This window comes from Vanacampus margaritifer, chromosome 20 (assembly GCF_051991255.1).
Source record: "Vanacampus margaritifer isolate UIUO_Vmar chromosome 20, RoL_Vmar_1.0, whole genome shotgun sequence".
NCBI lineage: Eukaryota > Metazoa > Chordata > Actinopteri > Syngnathiformes > Syngnathidae > Vanacampus > Vanacampus margaritifer.
In genome coordinates this window covers 14,355,089-14,375,619 of record NC_135451.1, presented here as the reverse complement: position 1 = coordinate 14,375,619, position 20,531 = coordinate 14,355,089, and the positions used below count along the sequence as shown (strand labels likewise).

Genomic DNA, 20,531 nt, shown 5'->3' with positions numbered 1-20,531 from the left:
CGTGGATGCCCTCAGATGACCTCACACACACGCACAGTCTGGTCCTCTTGGAGAAGATCATTCCTACGTGGGCGTCGGGGGGGGCGGTTATGACAGCAAGCTTCACTGTGCAACGCTTCTAGATTGACAACAAGGTAAGCTTCATGTCTTTAAAACACAGTTTTGCAAAAAAAATAATAATAATTAAGCATTTATATGTATTTTAATGGGTTTCGAACAGTTGCAGAATTTTGCAACAGCAAAAACATGGAGGAAAAACTTAATGAATGTTGACTTCTGCTTTGGTGGGCCTAAATGAGTGTCATGACCCTGATTTGTATCTCTTTGAAATTGGCCGAATGTTTACTAAAATACTGTCACGCAGCAGTCATGGTTGAGTGTCCATTTTGTAGAGTGGGGGGGAGAAAATCTGGATTAAAAACTTTTTGGTGTGCTAAAAAAAAAAAAAAAAGAGGATATTTTCGTTGGCATGTTGTCTTATTTTATTACAGCAAATAACATTTTTATTGTTTAATTAATTCAACTAAAATATATATTTTTAAACCACTTAAGGTAAAAATCACAATATAAAAAACGACAGGATATGGAAGACAAATTATGCTTGGGCCAAAAAAAAAAAGACTTTAGTTTCCGTAACGTCTTTATTTTAAAGCAACATTTGGTTTTCATTTTTTCCTTTAAAAATTGTAAACTGGTAAAAACTACAAATAAATATGATTTCTTGATTTGTTTACCAAAGTGTTATAAGATGTTGGCATATTTTAAAATATAAATAGCCTAATGGAATTGCTTAATTTTAGTAGCCTAAACTAAGCGCGAAAGTGCTCAATGAATATTCCAACATGTCTCCCTTCAAGGACGCATTTCAATCCCTCATGCTGCTCACCGTGTCCAGCCTCCCTTCAGTGCCCAAGGACCGGAGCCTCCAGGCGGACATGCTCCAGACCAGTCCCGCCCGGGGCTTCTACCCCACCCCTCTCCACCACCACCATCACCACCCGTACATGGAGCTCTTCCCCCGGGCTCACGCCCTCCTTCACCCGGTCAAGTCCACCTCCACGCTGGTGCTCAACCCTTACCTCCATCAGCAGCACATGTTAGCCGGCCCGGGACTGCCTTACCTCGGACACCTGGCGCCAGGACACCCGCTGCGCTCGTCCAAGCCGGAGGAGCTGGCCGCGGTGGCGACCGAGCACGCCGCCGGTCCTCTCTCGCTTTCGGACATGAGTGTCAGCAGTCCGGCCGGCGGCAAGGCCAGCACCTGCGCCTCCACCTCGCCCGCCAAGCAGGTGCTCCGAGGCGGGGCTCCGTCACCGGAGAAAAGAGGCCGCTTCAATTTTAGCGAAGACGAATTGTTCGCGGTGCTGTACGGATACTCGACGGGCCCGGAGCGAGGCGGCGGCGGCGGCGGCGGCGGAGGCCACGCCATTTCCGGGGTGAACCTGCCGGACGAACCAGGTGGAATTATTATTTTTTATATATATAGTTTTAAATGCGTTCGTTTTTTTTTGTTTTTTTTTTACAAAGACACATTATTAAGAACAATTAATACATCTTGTAATACTTTTTTTTCCTTTTTTTTTTAAGTAGAGGCCTACATCTACAATTCGGTTCAAGAAAACGTTTTTTTTTTTTAAAGCAAGCAAAAAATAAGGTAATTAATGACAAAAATAACTATAGGGAAAACAGTAAAAATGATCAAATTAGGTAAACAAAATGTCAACCAATAACAAAATAAAGTAATTATCAAATAAGGTAAACAAAATGTCATTGTCAACATAGCACAAAATGAACTCGGGTTTTTAAAAAAAAAATTAATAATTTAATTGCATTTTTAATATTAAAAATAAACATACGAAAAGGCAGCAAATGTGGTTTAAAAAAAAGCAAGCCAAAAAATAAGCTTCAAAAATGGCGGAGGTCTAAAAGCAATTATCAAATCAGGTCAACAAAATGGAGAACGTGCATATTGTCAACACATGAAGTAACAAAATGAACTCGGGTTTAAAATATCACAAATTAATTAAATAAATAAGCAACTAAACAATCTTCTTATAACCAACAAATTAGGCAAATTCTGAATTACTTTTTACTTTTTTGCTTAATATTGTAATAATATAGAAATTAAAATAAATTCATATTTATACTTTATATACTGTATACCATACACACACACACACGTCAATATCATATATTTGCACAGGTGTGTGTATACAAAACAAGCACACACAGATACATGTACACAAATGTGACCATTTCAGAGCCTCAGGAAAAAAGACAATATTAATTATGATACATTTTTCTGTATGGATGAATTGATGCCAAATGTGGAATCAATTTCCTTCCAGACTGTCCCATCCTCCCTTTGGACAAGGACGCTCTGCACCTTCCTGAGGGTGAGCCCCGCCCCCCCCCCCCCTACAAAGGTTTTCCACGTTGCATGACTGAACGTGAGCGACCTTCTCCTTGCAGGTCTGAGCATCGTGCAGGCGTGGTGGGGCAGCGTGTCCCACTGCGGCGTTTTCACCGACGCCAAAAGCAGCGTTCCCAAAGGCACGCGCTTCGGACCCTTCCTGGGGAAACTGGTCAACACCAGCGAGATGAAAACCTACGACGACAACACCCTCATGTGGGAGGTATGATTTGAACCCCCAAAAAATGAGAATACGCACATATTTTTGATCCTCTGCAAAGAACCACAAGGTCTCCTGTCGCCCGCAGGTGTTCGAGAACGGCCGCCTGAGCCACTTCGTGGACGGCCGCGGCGGCTCGGGCAACTGGATGTCGCTGGTCAAGTGCGCCCGCTTCGCCGACGAGCAGAACCTGGCGGCGGTGCAGGTCAAAGGTCAGATCTTCTACGAAGCCTGCAAGGAGATCACAGGCGAGCAAGAGCTCCTGGTGTGGTACGGGGACGGCTACGTGCAGTTTTTGGGCATCCCGCTCGCCCTCAGGGGTCTTCACGAGGACACCCTCGCTCCCGCTGAAGGTGAGACCAGCCATCAAAGATGGGGACGTGCATATATTCTTGATCCTCTGCGAAGAAACGACTGATTTCACGCCATCTTATTGAGTCACTTTTTTTTTTTTTTCCTCCAGATGCCGGCGAGGGCTTCAAGTGCGACCGGTGCGGCAAAGTGTTCGCCTACAAGTACTACCGGGACAAGCACTTGAAGTACACGCGCTGCGTGGACCGGGGCGACCGCAAGTTCCCGTGCCACCTGTGTAGCCGTTCTTTCGAGAAGAGGGACCGCCTGCGCATACACATCCTCCACGTGCACGAGAAACACCGGCCGCACAAGGTAGGATACTTTGCTCCATGTTTGCATTTGCGGAGAAATGGACAGAAATGGCAGGACAATAATAATAACACTGTGAACGTTTTGTTTCTGTTGCTTAAAATATGCAATACTGTACTTATAATAAAGACACAAATGTGTAAATTTATTTTAGGTATTTATTGTATTTTACTATCATCATTTTTTTTTTAACAATGATTAAATGATTTGATGCTATGTTGCAGTGCACAGTGTGTGGGAAAAGTTTCTCTCAGTCGTCCAGTCTCAACAAACACATGCGAGTCCACTCGGGAGAACGTCCGTACAAGTGTGTCTATTGCAACAAGGTGAGAAAAAAATATATATATTTGAAAGGAAAAAGAGAGAAAGGAAGAAAGAAATTGAAAAAGAAAGAGAGAGAGAGAAAGAGAAGGAAGGAAGGAAAGAAAATAAGGTAGGAAGGAAGGAAAGTAGGAATGAAGGAAAGAGAGAAAGAAAGAAGGAAAGAAAGAAAGAAAGAAGGAAGGAAGAAAAGAAAGAGAAAGAAAGAAAGAAAGAAAGAAAGAAGGAAGGAAGGAAGAAAGAGAGAAAGAAAGAGAGAGAGAGAAAGAAGGAAAGAAAGAAAGAATTCAAATCAAATGTGCGTCTAGTGTGGAGGACTTGAAGAAGCCGGTACGCATTTTAATCCGCCATGTTTGTGCGGTATTGTCACTCATCCACTTCCTTGTTTTACTGCGCGAGGCGCATTCAGCCCGAGGCTTTTGTGTCCCTCCGCGGGCACACTTCGGCGACACACTTACATGCTAATTAGCGCCAGATGTACACCCACCCTTTTGTCTCGCCGCATTATGCGTTGAATTTACGACCATGGAATGAGCAGAAGCCCTTTTTGTTCTTTTTCGTCTTCTTTCACTCGTCATCTTCCCCTTTTTTCTTTTTTTTCTTTTTTTTTTTTTTTACACACTCGGGTACTGTTTTGTTAAACGTCATCTCCGAGTGACTGGTGTCCCCACTTGACCCGTTCGCGTGTGTTTTATCTCGCTAACTAGACCCGGTTCCAAAATTAAATAAAGAATATTCATTAAGATGTGACAAGAAATTGCAAGTTTAATTTTAAATTGCATTGTATTTTTAACACGAGCCACGGCACCCCCCCAAAAAATTTTTTTTTTAGGTTGAACTACTTTCCCGTTTGGTAAAAAAGCTCAATATTCCTAATAAATAAATCGTTAGTAAATTAACATGTGTATTTTATTTAACGATTTGTTTTCAAAACCTCCACAAAAGACATAAATGTGAGTTCTAAGTAGAAGTACTTCATGGGCCTCGAAAGATTATTATTATTATTATTATTATTTTAACATTAATAAAGCTTCTTGTGATTTCAACCTGAAAACGGAATTAAAGCATATTCGTGTAATGTAACTTTCACGAGAAATAAACAATTATCATTATATGAATTATACTTATAATAATTATACAGCCAGAAAAAAAGAAAAAAATAGTACAGTGGAACTACTTTATCGCATGAATTACAAAATCAAAACAGTTTTTCACTATTGTAATTCATGTGAAATAATGATAATAAGAATATAGTAATAATAATAATCAACGTTTAGGCGATCAAGTTTTTTTAAACAATAGATTTAGTTAAAACAAAAGAAAATAAATGTTTTTTTATTATTATTGTAGTTCAATTGTCAGAAGAATTCAACAAATCATTGCAAATTAACTGTAATTTATTCAATCTTTTGTTTTGAAAAGCCTTTTGAATAAGTGGCGCTGCTTCATTGCCTGATGAAGAAATATTAAGGCCAAGCCTTCAATTGATGGTTTTTGGTAACAACAAAAGTAAACGAAGCATATTAATTAAACTGAAAAACTAGACCAAACGATTCTGTATTTTAATTAATTCATCAAGCTTTCATTTTAAAGACGGCTCACAAAAGACATCAGCGATCGTTTTAAGCGGAACTACTTTATCACCTGTTGAAAAATATTAATTACAAGACTCAAAACGGTAGTTTCAGGTATCAACGAGATGGAATTATTATATTATAATGAATTGGCCACGGTTGTTTGTTTGTTTTTTTACGACAATCACACGCGTCACAATTAATTCTAATTAATTGCCTAATTAAGTCACGGGTGTTGAATCGATTGTTTGGTTTCGTTTGGAGCTATTTTATCGCGCCTGTTTAAAAGTGACAAATTCTTTGTTTCTATATTTCGCTCGCCCTTCACTTCAGGCCTTCACCGCGTCCAGCATTTTGCGCACGCACATCCGCCAGCACTCCGGAGAGCGGCCCTTCAAGTGCAAGCACTGCGGCAAGGCCTTCGCCTCCCACGCGGCGCACGACAGCCACGTCCGGCGGACTCACGCCGGGGTCAAGCCGTTCCCCTGCGACTTGTGCGGGGCTTCCTTCCAGGAGGAGCCCGAGCTCAAGTACCACGCCAAAAGTCATAAAAGTAACCAATTAAATGAATTTGTAACACCAAACTACTGTGTTGAAATAATTTAAGTGGGCTATGTTTACTTATGAACGTGATTTCTTGTGCGTGTTTTTTTTTTTTAACCATTGCGGCTTTTTTTTGGTGTGAAATCGTAATAAATGCCTGCAGTAAAATGGAATAATGATGTGCAACGGACTTAAAACATTATTATATTAAAAATGACTTTTTTTGTGCATTGAAATAAATATGAATATCAATTATGAAATACCTTTCATATTAAAATGTTTTTTTCTTTTTTTCTTTTAAGCCAGGCAAATCTTGGACAGCACAATTCTCGCTCTAGGAAAAGGACCAGCGGAGGAATCTATTTTGGACGATGCAAAAAGTCAAAGAAACGCCGACATTAATTTCCAACCTTACGGAATGACTCTTTTAAATCCCGATTATCGTCCGTGGAACTAAAGCCAAACGAGTTTATTATCCTATTTATGCTACGTCAAGTTTCTTTTTGGGTTTAAAATTGTAACTGTTTAAGATTTTTTTTTTTTCTGAAGTGAGGCACACGATAATTCAAATGATTAAGCGAACGTGTGTTAAACCGTTTATATTGATGTGATTGATCACTCTTGTGGATTGTCAACCAAAGTTCTTCCCCCATATCATCATCATTATTATCATTGTTATTATTTGAAATTCATTTTGCTAATTTATAATGTCTTGTGGGAAAAAGTGGTCTCACTTATTTATTATAATTTTGACAAATAATGAATAAAAAAAATTCAAGCATGATTTGTGTCTTCTGGTTCATGGGGGGGGGGTATATTTACAGGACACAACATAAACGGGTAAATACAAAAATACATATATTGCTGATTTTCTATGCTGAAAACTAACCCCAAGATGCAACTATTTAAAATGTCCTTTTAGTTTGTGTTTTTTTTTTGGTGTTTTTTAGCATTGCATATGTGACACTGCTGCATGTTAAGAAGCAGGGTGCAAATGAAACAAGTCCCCGTGGAGCAAATGAATGACAATGGTGTGTTGTGCTGCGAGTTGCTCCGCTGCCACAATCACAATGAAACAGCCTGACTGACATCTGCCCTCACACTCTCTCACCACATGTCTCAATCTTAATAGACAGAAAGAGAGTCACAGGCTTTACTCCTCAGATCCCTTCGGATGCTGCGCAAGCTCAACGCAGACGCTTGTGCTTAAAATAAAAATAAAAAAAAAAATAAAAAAATGGCAGGAAAAGCCTACTAGAACAGCTGAACTTCAGTTAGGCGGAATCAGAGGCACTTAAAAACGGCGGCAGGTGTGCACCGACTCCCATTGAAGCGTGAGTTTAAAAGTGACTGTGTACACATTCCCCAGTTAGGAGGGTGTGCACACTTTTGCAACCACAGGATGTCATCTTATTTTTACTTTGATGATTTCTTTTTAAATGATGATCACAAAAAAATCCTGGCATTTGAATGAGGGTGTGCAGACTTTTTTTTTATCTTTATTGATTATAAATAAATAGAAAGATACATGATGGACGGCTTGTCGGGGTGAAGGGTCACCTTCAAATAAGACAACTAACAAGTACATGATTGGAACGGACCCTCCCTCCCTGCCATGTATACGACCCCCTGGGGGGGCCTCCGCCACGAAAAAAAGATCCCTCCACACTACGGGATGACGAGAGACAAAAGAAAGAAATGGAGAGAGGGAGGATCATCCACATGCTAGCCCCGCCCCTACTGCCCCCTGATTGGTCCATCTAGACATCAGCGATTTTGATTGATACGAATAATAGTAGCACTAAAGCTAATACAAAGCAACAACAATGTGTTATTATGAACAAAGTGTGATTTGATTTTAAAACTTTATTTAGACACTGGGGGTCAAACAGATCAAACACTGTCTGTAAAGCCCCCCCCCCCCCCCCATATTTCTGTGTGTGTCTCATCTAGGTGGGATTGACTCCCAAGAAGAAGAAGAAGAAGAGGGCAGATGGCCTCACCCTGCTCCACGGGGGCTGCAGTGGGGATCCGCTGTGCTCCCACGGGGCAACATCCCGGCCCCCTTCGTCCCTCCATTCATGGTGAGTGTGCTAAAAAAAAAAGATGATGCCAGTAAGGGAGGGGGGTCCATTCACATGCGGGAGGGGTCACCACGTGCGTCATTGTCATTCGACTTGTTCCGCACTCTTCCACGCAGGTTTCCTCTCCGCATGAAACTGACAATAGCTGTTTTTAACATTGTGTTTATGGTGTTCCCGCCATGGCCACTAGGGGCAGTATAATGCAGTCATACAGACAAACGAATAAGAGTGAATTTTGATTAGCGATGCTATTTCCTAAACAGTCCATGGAGTTTTCCATTATGTGTTAGCATTAAGCTAGCTAGCTTTTTTTTTTTATCTATTGTAATTATTATTATTTTTTTGTTAAGGCTAAAAAAAAAAAAATCCAAATATTTATTTAGTAGTATCCAGCGTGTTGAGTGGCATGTGTTGGTCCCCGAGGGAAGGCTTTGCAGCATATGGACACTCCCACCGCACAGCACACGCACGTCTTGCATGTCTCTGCCTCTCTTAGGGCGGCTAATCCCGCCTAAACTAAATCCATTTACACACACGCGCTCACGGACGCACCCCCGAGCGCACACATCTGCCCCCACCACAGCCTCAGTGAAGTCCCCATATATATATTTTTTTTTTTTTTTTTGCAAAATTGTGTCTTTAGTAATGTAGTGGTTAGGGTATGTATAAAACTAAAAAAATAAAATAAAATCTGTCATGATTTCAAAGCGTTTTACTGTAAATTTGTTGTTTACGAATGTTCATACATTTATATTTTAAATTTAATTAAAATGTACTTTAATGAAATTCCTTGTAACAATATTTCTAAGCAATGTTTAATTAAATTGTTAAAAACTATCATGCTAAATTAATTTGTACTGTGCACAAAATAATTTGTATCCATTTTAAATATATTTTTAAAAATTTGAATATCATTTTCAAAACCGAATTACTAACCTAATTAGTACTGTAAGGAATAATTTCCATTAATTGACATTAAATCTATATTTTTTTAAATTAAATATATATACATATATTATATTAAGAACATTAAATGCTTTTATTAATTGACTACCCAAATAATTAGCACTATATACAGTCAAGCTAGGCTATGTATATGGTATTATATTTTTTAATGTAATTGTTTTATATGTTTTTAAAATACATTACAAAATGAATTGGTTGTGCACACTGAATAATTGTGATTCATTATAATTATATCGTCAATTTATTTTTAAAATTGAATGAGAAAATAATGAGCAATGCACACAGGCAAGCTACAGAATAATTATTAATTGTAAATATAACTATAGTATGTGTACATATATTTTTTTTAATGTAGTCCTAAAATTAGGTTAGAAACAAATTTTCACTCTACAAAGACAAGTTACTGAATATTTTGATCATTTATTTATTTTTATACTCATTTAAAATACTTATGAATGATTGGTTTTCTTCCATTTGATTGGCTGTCATTTCAGAAGCATAAAAACACAGCATGGATTTATTAAGAGTGCATTTTACTGTACATAAATCATTTGTATCAATGTCAGAGTACCACCCCATAATTTATCACCTTAATCGGTTCAGAGGATGAGAAAACATCCACTTGACCCCTTGTGATCTGCCTCTGTTGCCGGGCAGATCATTGACCGTGACCACCCGCCTCTAGGGTGAGCAGGGGTTAAAGGTGAGAGTATCTTGAAGCGCCCGTGGTGTGTTTAAGGTTGCGATCATCACCCCCCCCCCCCCCAACCCCGCTGAAAAATTCATGATGCCTTCAAGGAGGCTCTAATGTACCCTAACGGCCACTTTACAGCCTCGCGTCACCTCCCGTTTGCTAGCCGGCTAGCTGCCTGCTTCCGGGCGTCTAACCTCTTAACACCAAAGATGGCCTCACTTCTTTTCTTTCTTTTTTAGCTGCTAGGTTAGGCTAAGGTTGTCTGTGTCCGTCCTGCCCGCCCTCCTCAGCGTGTGGTCAGAAATCCGAGCCCCTTGTTGGGGACGCATTGATTTGTTAGCATTGCCAACTGCCATTAAGGTTTAACGTTTGACAGCTGATAGCAACATCCTCGTCACCCATATTAGTCAAGGGTGGGAGTAAAGGTGCGTTCTGTGAAGTTTTTGTTCCAGTGATTCTTGCCAATATAGGAACTGCCAATAGAAAGCCGGAACTTGCATTTGTGGGATGAGTAGCACAATATAAAATATGAGAAATCTTCAATGGAATCTTGTGTGTTTGGTAGCTTATCTCTCCTTGGAAACGGTCTTTGTTACCCGTGTAGGTTATGCTGATAGCAAGCCTGTTTATGCCCATTTTAAATGATGTATGATTTGCAAGGAACATGTATTTGTGGAACGAGTAGGTCACTGTTGTATGTTAAATGTGACAAATTTTCTATGGACTCTTGCTTAGCGCCTCAACTGTTATTTAGTGCATATGATGTGTTTGGTGGATTATTTTCGCACTGTAATAATACGTCTTGCCGATATAATTAATGCCGACGAGAAGCATGTTTATGACCCTTTCGAATGATACCCTATTTTTAAGGAACATATATTTGTAGAATGAGTCACGCAATGTTGTATGTAAAATGTAACAAATCCTTTATGGACTCTCGTTTTGGGCTTCAGGCGTTGTCTGATTGTCATATGATGTGTGATTGGTGGATTATTTCTTCAGTGTGACGATGTGTCATGCCAATATAGGTAATGCGGATAGAAAGTATGTTCAACACCCTTTCAATTGATGCCTCATTTGTGAGGAACATTCATTTGTGGGATGAGCAGCACAGTAACATGGACTAGAATGTGACAAATCCTCTATGGGCTTTTGTTTGGAGCTTCTGTAGTCCGGTGTGTTTCATTGTTCACTCCAAACAAGAGTCCGTAGAATATTCAGCACACTTTTACACACGCCCTTGTCCTGCTCGGGCCACAAATGTCCATTCCTTACAAAGTTCATCCACTTTAAAGAGTCATAAAGAAGCTTTCCAACGGCTCAGTGTGTGGCATGTGCGCGCTAATGTACGCGGAGCGGCGTGTTTTGACCATCCTGCGCGCTTCCCCACTGTGTTTACCCCACCGACGGTAAAGATGCCATATGCTAAGTGAGCTTGCGTTACAGCTCTGGTTGCAAGGCGGCCACACACGCACACACGCGTGCCAGGATTGGGTTATGTCAGCAATACGCAAGCCGCGAAAGCTCCATTGATCTGTTTATGCTTTTATTTTCTGATTCATGCCAAGCCATACAGACAGTTAGCATTGATTCATCTGCTGGACATAGCGTCAATTCATTAGCACTGTTGTGACATATGCCCCCCCCCCCTTCCCCAAAAAAAACTCCATCAGCACTTTTAATTAAAACAAACCAGGAAAAAAAGTTAATAGAAACAATACATCCAAGGACAAGAGCGCTATTGAGCGGCAAGCTAATAGAAGTCACAGATGACGGCTCGGGCTGGAGTGCATACGGTAAAAGCAGGTCCATATTTCTCATAATGTGCATCGAAGCCGAGTGGAAAAAAAAAAAACGGGGGAAACTGCAGAGGTCGGCATGAATTTTCTGCACTTGAGAAAAGTTTCTCTTGCGGGGATTTAATGTAGCCACTAAGTGCGACATGGCTCCAAGTTGCCTTTTTAATGGCTTTTATGACATCAATCTTTCAAATGTCCAAGCTGAAAGCTTAGTGGAGAAGTTACTTTCAGGTGACTTGGAAAAGTAGATTGGACAAAATGGACATAAGTCGTTTGTTTTGCTGCGGTTTAGGCGCAGAATATTGCATCACTGTGAGGATTTGTGCTTTTATTTCTTTATTTTTATTATTTTGTGCTTAGTTTACTACTAAGATGTAGTTAATGTTTAACGATTTCAGGTCTAAGTTGACCAACTAAAAAAAAAATATATATATATATATATATATTAATTTCATTAACAAATCCAGTAATATTACATTTGCATTACTTTTAAATTCTTCAGGGCAAATAGCAAAAATCTTTGTATAGACACCCATTGAAAACCCCTCAAATAAAATTTAAAAAAAAGTTGAAAACCCCTCAAATAAAATTAAAAAAGTTGAAAACCCCTCAAATAAAATAAAAAAAAAGTTTAAAACCCCTCAAATAAAATTAAAAAAGTTGAAAACCCCTCAAATAAAATAAAAAAAGTTGAAAACCCCTCAAATAAAATTAAAAAAGTAAAAAAATTGGAGCAAAAATTATTTAATTTTGCGTTTGTGATTTTTTTTTTTTACATTTAAAATTGTTTTATACCCTAAGCCATTAGTTTTTCAGAAATTATTTTCTGAAAAGTCACTTTTAATTATTTTGTATTTTTATTTTTACATTTGTTCTTTACGCTATTTTTCATTGATTATTTAATTTATGAATTTCCAGTGGCGTCAGTTATTTTTGTCTTTTAACTTTTTGCGAAATTCCCTGCTGATACATTTTAATTTTTCTACATTTTTATTTCATTTTTTTAACCATAATATTTTTATGATTTTTGTTTCATGAATTATATTTCAATTTCACAGGACAGCTATTATCAGATATTTCATGTGACTTTCCAATATGTCATTTTCTTAAAGCAGCAATTTCTTGTAGGAATTTCCTTTTAAGTCTACCTCTGCTTGTCGTCTTCTTGCAGTCAGTCGGGGTTGGAAGCTCCGCAGTGTGAGATCAATGGCTGGGAAATGGAGACCAGTCACATTAATGGTGCGCATCATCTCAAAGGGCTCTTTCGCTGCAGGAAGCTTCCACTTAACTTCAACACAAATAGAGGAGAAACAGAGGTCAGTACATCCATGTGTGCGTAATTATATCCCTATATCGTACTATATTATCTATTTATGTCAAAAAGTTGATTTAGAGCACTTTTTTCCTATCTGGGCTGAAAAATCCACATACATTCTATTTTTAATTCAGACACAAAAAAAGTCTCAAGAACCCACTCCTGATAAGGCACAAAAAGTCTGCCATTTTGGTTTGAAGAGGCCATTTTAGTTATTTTGACAATTTCAAGGGGTCCGTCAAAGAAAATTCAGCCCCCGAAAACAATTTCACTTAGCAACAGGAAATTTGGTAGACATGTCTATTATGAGGAGAGGCACAAAAAAGTCTCAAGAACCCATGCCTAAAAAGACACAGGAAGTCTGCCATTTTAGTTTGAAGAGGCCATTTTAGTTATTTTGACCGTTTCAAGGGGTCCGTCAAAAAAAATTCAGCCCCCAAAAACAATTTCACTTAGCAACATGAAATTTGGTAGACATGTCTATTATGAGGAGAGCCACAAAAAAGTCTCAAGAACCCATGCCTAAAAAGACACAGGAAGTCTGCCATTTTGGTTTGAAAAGGCCATTTTAGTTATTTTGACCATTTCAAGGGGTCCGTCAAAAAAAAATTCAGCCCCCAAAAACAATTTCACTTGGCAACATGAAATTTGGTAGACATGTTTATCATGAGAAGAGGCACAAAAAAGTCTCAAGAACCCATGCCTAAAAAGACACAGGAAGTCTGCCATTTTGGTTTGAAGAGGCCATTGTAGTTATTTTGACTATTTCAAGGGGTCCGTCAAAGAAAATTCAGCCCCCAAAAACAATTTCACTTGGCAACATGAAATTTGGTAGACATGTTTATCATGAGGAGAGGCACAAAAAAGTCTCAAGAACCCATGCCTAAAAAGACACAGGAAGTCTGCCATTTTGGTTTGAAAAGGCCATTTTAGTTATTTTGACTATTTCAAGGGGTCCGTCAAAAAAAAAATTCAGCCCCCAAAAACAATTTCACTTGGCAACATGAAATTTGGTAGACATGTTTATCATGAGGAGACCCCCCAAAAAGTCTCAAGAACTCATGCCTAAAAAGACACAGGAAGTCTGCCATTTTGGTTTGAAGAGGCCATTTTAGTTATTTTGACCATTTCAAGGGGTCCGTCAAAAAAAATTCAGCCCCCAAAAACAATTTCACTTGGCAACATGAAATTTGGTAGACATGTTTATCATGAGGAGAGGCACAAAAAAGTCTCAAGAACCCATGCCTAAAAAGACACAGGAAGTCTGCCATTTTGGTTTGAAAAGGCCATTTTAGTTATTTTGACTATTTCAAGGGGTCCGTCAAAAAAAAAATTCAGCCCCCAAAAACAATTTCACTTGGCAACATGAAATTTGGTAGACATGTTTATCATGAGGAGACCCCCCAAAAAGTCTCAAGAACCCATGCCTAAAAAGACACAGGAAGTCTGCCATTTTGGTTAGAAGTAGCCATTTTAGCATCATTTTAAGCTAGGTGTTCTGTTCCTTTATTGGAACAAATGTATACAGTTAGAGGTAATAACTCCACTGCGGACATTTCAATTTCTTTGAAATCACGTCAAGTCGTGATCAATATCGCAGCACGCAGAAAAAAAAACCTCATTGTGTGTGTGATTGGCCCCCTTTGGTTCCATTCAGTCCTAATGTGGGATGCCGGCGATGTCACCTTCAGACACGTCAAGGCTTCTCGGCACGCTGAAGTGCTTCCATTGGCGGCAAAATGATCTTCAATGATGAGCTCTGATTCCTGAAAAGCCCCCAGTGGAGCGGAGAGACCACCCCGTGGGGAATAAGGTTGTTTTTTTGTGTGACCTTTTCTCATCTGCCGTGTCTCATGGTGGTCTCCCAAGTAAAAGGAGACGGGCGGGCGCTCAAGTACCTTCGGGTTTGACTTGAAACCTTTAAAGGTTTTTTTTCGTCCCACGAGAATTGAAGGTTCCGATTTGTTTTGATTGGGTTGCAACTTAAAATAAATATAAAGTAAATATTTGCTTTTAGTGCGCTTGCACGAGCTAATAAGGCCGCAAAAAAAGCATCCTATCTTTGCATTTTTTGGGGAAAAAGGTTGAAAAGATTAAATATTATTATGCTACGGTGGGGCAAAAACAAGTTCAGTATCATGTTATAATCTGATGAATTTCATGTTATAATGTGACACAATTCACATTTTAATGTGATAAGTTTTACACTGAAGAGCGATAAATTTGACTTTTTTTTACAAAAACAAAAAAAAGCTAAATTTCTTGTTTTAATGTGATAATTTTAACATTATAACGTAAATTTTATATTTTAACAAGTTTTTTTGAAAAGTGGTAAATTTAATATTTTAAGTTTTACTTATGTTGTAATGGGATACATTTTATGTTTTACAACGTAACATTCAATTTCTCATGTTACAGTGTGATCATTTCATCCACATTAAATAATTAAATTAAATTAAATTTGGATTGGATTCTGCCAATAACCTGAAGGTTTTTTTTGTTTCTTTTTGGCTGAGTGCGGCACTCAGACTTATGTTATAATAATGTTATAATTAACAAGTATGTTATAACGTAAAATGTATCACGCTATAATAAATAAACATTACATTTATCACTTTATAGCCTACCATGATATTTAACTTTTTTTTTTTGCCGTGGCATTAATCCACTTCCGTAAGCATTTCTTTGTGTGATTTCGATAGTTTTTGGCATCAAAATTCCTCCATTTTCCATCAATCGTTAGCATAAAAAATGTGGTATAAACTGTCAGTGTCACCGTGTCGGGTAAGATTACAAAGAAACGTATGAAAAAAGGAAGCTTTTAAGCCTCTGCAACTGAGCCTAATCCATCCCAATCAATACACCTGTACTCCTCTCTCCATATTGGCTAATCATGTGTCTTTCCATCATGGCGGCCCCTCGCAATCCCCCCCCCCCCCCCCCCCCCGCACTCCCGTTCTTGCATTTCGAGGTCCGGCACCTTATTGATCGTTGTTGGGGGTGGGGGGGTGAAGAGTAAGTTAATAAGCTTGGGAGTCATCCATCAGCGGGGTAGAGACTGGAACTGCGCGCGACAGCCTTAATCAAGTCATCAGCCGCCGTCAAGCATGACGACGGTAATTAAAAGTAACCAAAATAAAACAATAAAGAGAGAGGGAGCGAGGAAGAGGGAAGAAGAGATAGGGAACGTCCTTTCGAAGAAAAAAAAAAAACGCCGGAGTTAATCAGGAAATACGTTCAGCCGGACGATCCGATCGGTGAGCTCATGACGGGCCATCCGTCCGGACCCGAACACAAACAAGCGCGCACACTTTTACCGTGCTTCTTGCTTTTAATGGCGCACACGGGCCAATAAACACCAGGGACCATATTTCAAGGGGTGAAGCCAAAAAGGATGAGCTCATTTGGGGTAAAATGAGGGAGAGGGCGGGGACGGGGGTCTTTCCAATGCTAACAAGCTCTCTCATCAAGTCAGGCTAACCACTTGCTTGTCATGAGAACAATAGCTCTCTATAATGATATACTTCATATAAACATATCATAATGACATCATTGAAACAATTAAAAACAATGAAACCGTTTTGGGGTTCAGATAGCCATTGCTTAAAGTGTAAAAACACTGCCAAATAGATGCTAATTGTTAGCCCGTGTGCCTATGGAGTTTTCCATTGTATGTTAGCATTTAGTAGCAGCGGTGTGGCTCCTTTAAAGCGTCTTTGTTTTATGTTTTGCTTTTTATACTCACCAGAGTGTGTTCCAATAGCCGTTGCTATAACGCTAACAACATCACCAAATAGATGTTAATTGTTAGCCCGTACGCCTATGGAGTTTCCCATTGTAGGTTAGCATTCAGGTAGCAGGGGTGTGGCGTCTTTAAAGCGTCCTTGTTTTATGTTTTGCTTTTTATACTCACCAGAGTGTGTTCCAATAGCCGTTGCTATAACGCTAACAACATCGCCACATAGATGCTAATTGTTAGCCATCTTGCCTATATTGTGTTGGCATTCAGGTAAAAGAAGCTGTGTGGCCGTTAGTTATTAATAGCGAAAAAGCTTCACTGTAGTTCCATTTTTTTGACGTTAAAATAAATAGTTTTGGTTAAGCCCCCCCTTCCTCCTTACTGATCAGGCAGCGCAAAGGGCAGCCCTAACACTGATCCCCCTCTGGGACTCCAACCACCAAGCGCAATCACACGTTTTCTCTACAGCTCATAATTAGCACTGTGAGCACAACAACAAAAATACACAAAACAAGAGCAACACGGGTGTGGCTAATGGTGGCGGCTAATCCCGCATGTGAGTGTTTGTGTGCGTGCACGTGTGTGAAGTCCCAAAGAGCAAGTCAATTACGGCACGAGGCCTCTGCGGATCCGTTAGCCGGTTGTGATCGGCGGATCAGCGGGTCGATGGCGAACAACCGCAGAGGGTTTGTTTAAGCCTCGCAATCATTAATGTGTGTCTGGCACTGCAAACTTACACACACGCGCGCACGCGCGCATACACATACTGTGGCACAGCAACAAGGCGAAGTTGTGCGACTGTGACAAGTGCGGATAAAACCGTGGACTAAAGCGTGGCATTATTTTGCGTTTAGCTACATTTTTATTTTTATTTTGCCAATCTTGCAGAATTCAAAGGCCCCTCCCCAACCCCGCCCAGAACGACAAGGCACACTTCAGTGTTTGCTTTCTAAAAGTTTGGCCCATTGTGACGGCTTGTGTCGTTGGGCTAATTGTGCCTCTTTTTGTGGGGAAGCACACTTCTCGGGTGTGTGTATGTGAGCTGGCGGGTTGGGGACGTATGTGTGTGTGTGGGGGGGGGGGGGTATTGTTCATAATGAAGGAGCAGGCACGTAGGACCAACAATGGATTCCACGGATTACTGCTCACACAGACAGTGTTGAAGTAATTACTAATTACATTGCAAATACTGCAATATTTTCTCTGTGTGTGGTTGAGTATAAAATAATGTAATTAAAATAATATATTGTAAGTATCATGTTTAGTCGTTTTTCTCCCCATTAAAGGAAATCCTCTACACTTAAACTTTTTTATTTTTATTTTTATTTTTTGTTGATATTGTAGTTTTGAAGTATATTTCAACATTGCTTTGAAATTTTTACACTACCACAACAGTACAATGATTTTTAAAATAGGGACTTTTGTGGTTTGAATTGCTTCTTCTAATACAGACGTTCAAATAATCGTCAACAATTTGTGCGGAATACTTCCTCTTTTCCTCTTCTTCTTGAAATTTTACATTGTCTCAAACAAATCAAGTGCGCTGCTATCTTGTGGTCGATAGTAGAATTACACCCACTATAAACGAGATAACTGGATGAAATTTGTGAAAATCATATGATTAAACTCAAACTTCATTACATCCAAATTGGGTTGATTTTACTTTTCTCTCCTACAAAAATACAAAATAGATTTTTATAACAATTTTGTATGTCTGTTACTGTTGAACTTATTCTACATACACTGATAATAATACTACATGTGCATGATAATAAATATCCCCTTGGAGAACTCAAAATGGCCGCCTGCTGAGAAGTGGAGTGCATAAGTTGAATATTGTCCCATCTCTCAGCATGGGAGAGCGCTTGCGTGTGCGTGCTATCAGTGTTCAACATCAGCGCAAAGAAAAGGCACCGCATTATTCTTAATGCCCTCGTCATTTATTAGGAAGCCATCTTTTGTCATTCACCGGCTCGCTCGCCTTTAGCATAAGCATCAGTGGGAGTGAGTCGAGCCCAATCTGCCGCTCATCATGGCGGGGGGCTTTATTTTTAGCCAGTGGGGGGGCCTCCTTGCGCTTTTTAACACAATTACACCTTTGGTTGTGATTCGTATGCATCAGCTGCTCATTGGCCTTTCGTTGGCTGAAAGGCTCATTTAGGGAGTTGCGCTACTGTATGCTGTTCTTAACATGCAACACAAAAGACTCATTCAAAGTCGGGCCTTTTTTCTTGTAAGCTGCTCAAAAGGGGAGCTGCAGAGTTCACGCTAGACCCCCTCGACACGAGCGAGCATAGGAACTCACAGCGATGATGCCACAATGAAAAACCTGTCAAATGTATTTCAATATCGATGTGGAAGCACGATTTATTCAAATGAACCGGCGAAAATCGGCATCAAAATAAAACGAGTGGAGCACGTCAGGTAGCGGGAAAGGGAAAATGTGTTGGAACACTTGGTTCGTTAAGACTCGACAGTCATTCAACCAAAACAAAGGAAAAAAATCAAACAAAGTAGTTAATTTATTAAAACAAAGTAACCCACATCAACAATCATTGCAACTATAATGAGGAAAACAGCAAAACAAGTGGTTTATTAAGACAAAGTAATGACTGTCGACAGTCATTGCAACTAAAGCAGAAAAAAAAATCGAATCTGTTTGTTTATTAAAAAAAATAACTACCATCACTGCAACTAAAATGAGGAAAACATCAACACACTTAAAACAAAGTAATGACTCAAATAAAACAAAGAAAAAATGCCCATGCTCTATTTGGACCAGCAATGAAAACATTTTACGACATTACGTTTTCTTTTGAACGTAAAGCTAAAAGTCTGTCAAGAATGCAGATCACTGTTACTTTGTTTTAATAAACCAAGTGTTTCTGACAAGTTCCCTTGTTCGTGATACATCACAATCAGTGGCACGGAAAAGGGAAAAAACTGATCAAAACAATTGGTTAATTACAACAAAGTAACAACAATCGGCTCCATTTTATGATGACTGACGAACTCATTAGCTGATGACGCTACGCTATTGCTACATTGTTTGGTCTAATTACTGCTTGTTGTCTTTCATTTGCTCGACTTCCAGTTAAACGAGGCCGCGCCTCATTTTCCCGTATGTCTCGCAGCAGCGAGGTCAAGGCTATCTACTGTGTGTGCGTGTGTTATATTAATGAACACGAGTCAGGGTGGGAGAAACAGACAGACTTTCATTAGTGATTCCTGTCCGTGTCAATAAAGTTGGGACGGTTGACAGGAAGCGTGTGCACTCCCCTCCTCCACTATCGCCGTAACCTCCTCCAAGGCCGGCAGGAACATGAGTGGGTGATGACATCATGAGGACGATTTCAAGAATTGAAGGGTAGCATGTCAACCATTTGTAAAAATTAATCAAGCCACATTAAGGCTCGTAATCATCATTTTATTGTATTGATATTATTTTATTCATATTCTGTGTAATAAAAGGTAATTTTATGGGATCGTCCAACACCATTTTTTTTTTTGCTACACTTGTGGCTAGTGGATAGTGGATACTGTTTAATTTGGACTTATATAATATATATATATATATATATATATATATATATATATATATATATATATTTTAAAAGGTGTAAAAACAAACAACATAATTTTCTTGATTGGAATGATGGTTGACATTTAATTCATAATTCACAAAGTTATAACTACAAACAGCTGACGGAAAGACGGAGGAAACTTTCCATGCGCTGGTCTGATGTACAAAATGCAGCTGCCTCTGGCGCCATCTTGCGCCTCGAATTTGTAATAGAATGAGGCGGCCTGAACCAATCAGAAGGCGTTCCTTTAAAGTGCCAATCATTTCTCACTCTTGCCGTCATGCAGTCAAACGTCATTAAAAAAACAAAACAAAAGTGATTGTATTTTTAATTGCAAAATCTACTGATAGATTGGATCTTTCTGCACAGCCCTACCTGGAAGACATCTATTGACATAAAGCACTTTCCTAGCCCCTTAACAATCACAATTGATTGCCCAACCCAAAACACAATTCAAATCAATAAAAAATATTAGTGATATATTCCATCATTCCATCAACTTTTCCTATTGTAAGTTATTTGAAACACTCTCATTCTTCATAGCCATCTTGCAGGGTCACTGCAATGCCATCTAGTGGTGGACCTTGAACACGTCTGGCTTAGAAATAAAATAAAA

At 39.3% G+C, this 20,531-nt stretch overlaps 1 protein-coding gene and 1 long non-coding RNA gene across 4 annotated transcripts; both read left to right on the top strand.

The window, feature by feature from the left end:
- Window positions 1–841: 841 nt before the first annotated feature.
- On the top strand, window positions 842–6,518 carry prdm14 (PR domain containing 14). 2 transcript variants are annotated; one of them, XM_077554522.1, is made up of 8 exons: window positions 842–1,458; window positions 2,349–2,396; window positions 2,473–2,636; window positions 2,722–2,986; window positions 3,097–3,299; window positions 3,521–3,622; window positions 5,525–5,744; window positions 6,041–6,518. In XM_077554522.1, exons 1-8 carry the CDS (start codon window positions 843–845, stop codon window positions 6,070–6,072), a joined length of 1,650 nt encoding a protein of 549 aa, XP_077410648.1. In that variant the 5' UTR covers window position 842; the 3' UTR covers window positions 6,073–6,518. The 2 variants fall into 2 exon arrangements, with proteins under 2 accessions (XP_077410648.1, XP_077410646.1); XM_077554520.1 differs by having other exon boundaries at window positions 6,037–6,518.
- A 3,282-nt stretch (window positions 6,519–9,800) lies between these two features.
- Window positions 9,801–15,097, top strand: LOC144040374 (uncharacterized). 2 transcript variants are annotated; one of them, XR_013289715.1, is made up of 3 exons: window positions 9,801–9,903; window positions 12,449–12,593; window positions 14,284–15,097. It is a non-coding gene; the product is annotated as an uncharacterized LOC144040374 (long non-coding RNA). The 2 variants fall into 2 exon arrangements; XR_013289714.1 differs by lacking the exon at window positions 9,801–9,903 and adding an exon at window positions 9,939–10,078.
- The last annotated feature ends 5,434 nt before the right edge of the window (window positions 15,098–20,531 follow it).

Coding starts and splice junctions, on each gene's coding strand:
- prdm14 (XM_077554520.1), top strand. CDS start 843: ATGTCTCCCTTCAAGGACGCATTTCAATCCCTCATGCTGCTCACCGTG. Junction 2,637..2,721: donor ACAACACCCTCATGTGGGAG/GTATGATTTGAA, acceptor TGTCGCCCGCAG/GTGTTCGAGAACGGCCGCCT. Junction 5,745..6,036: donor CCACGCCAAAAGTCATAAAA/GTAACCAATTAA, acceptor TTTTCTTTTAAG/CCAGGCAAATCTTGGACAGC.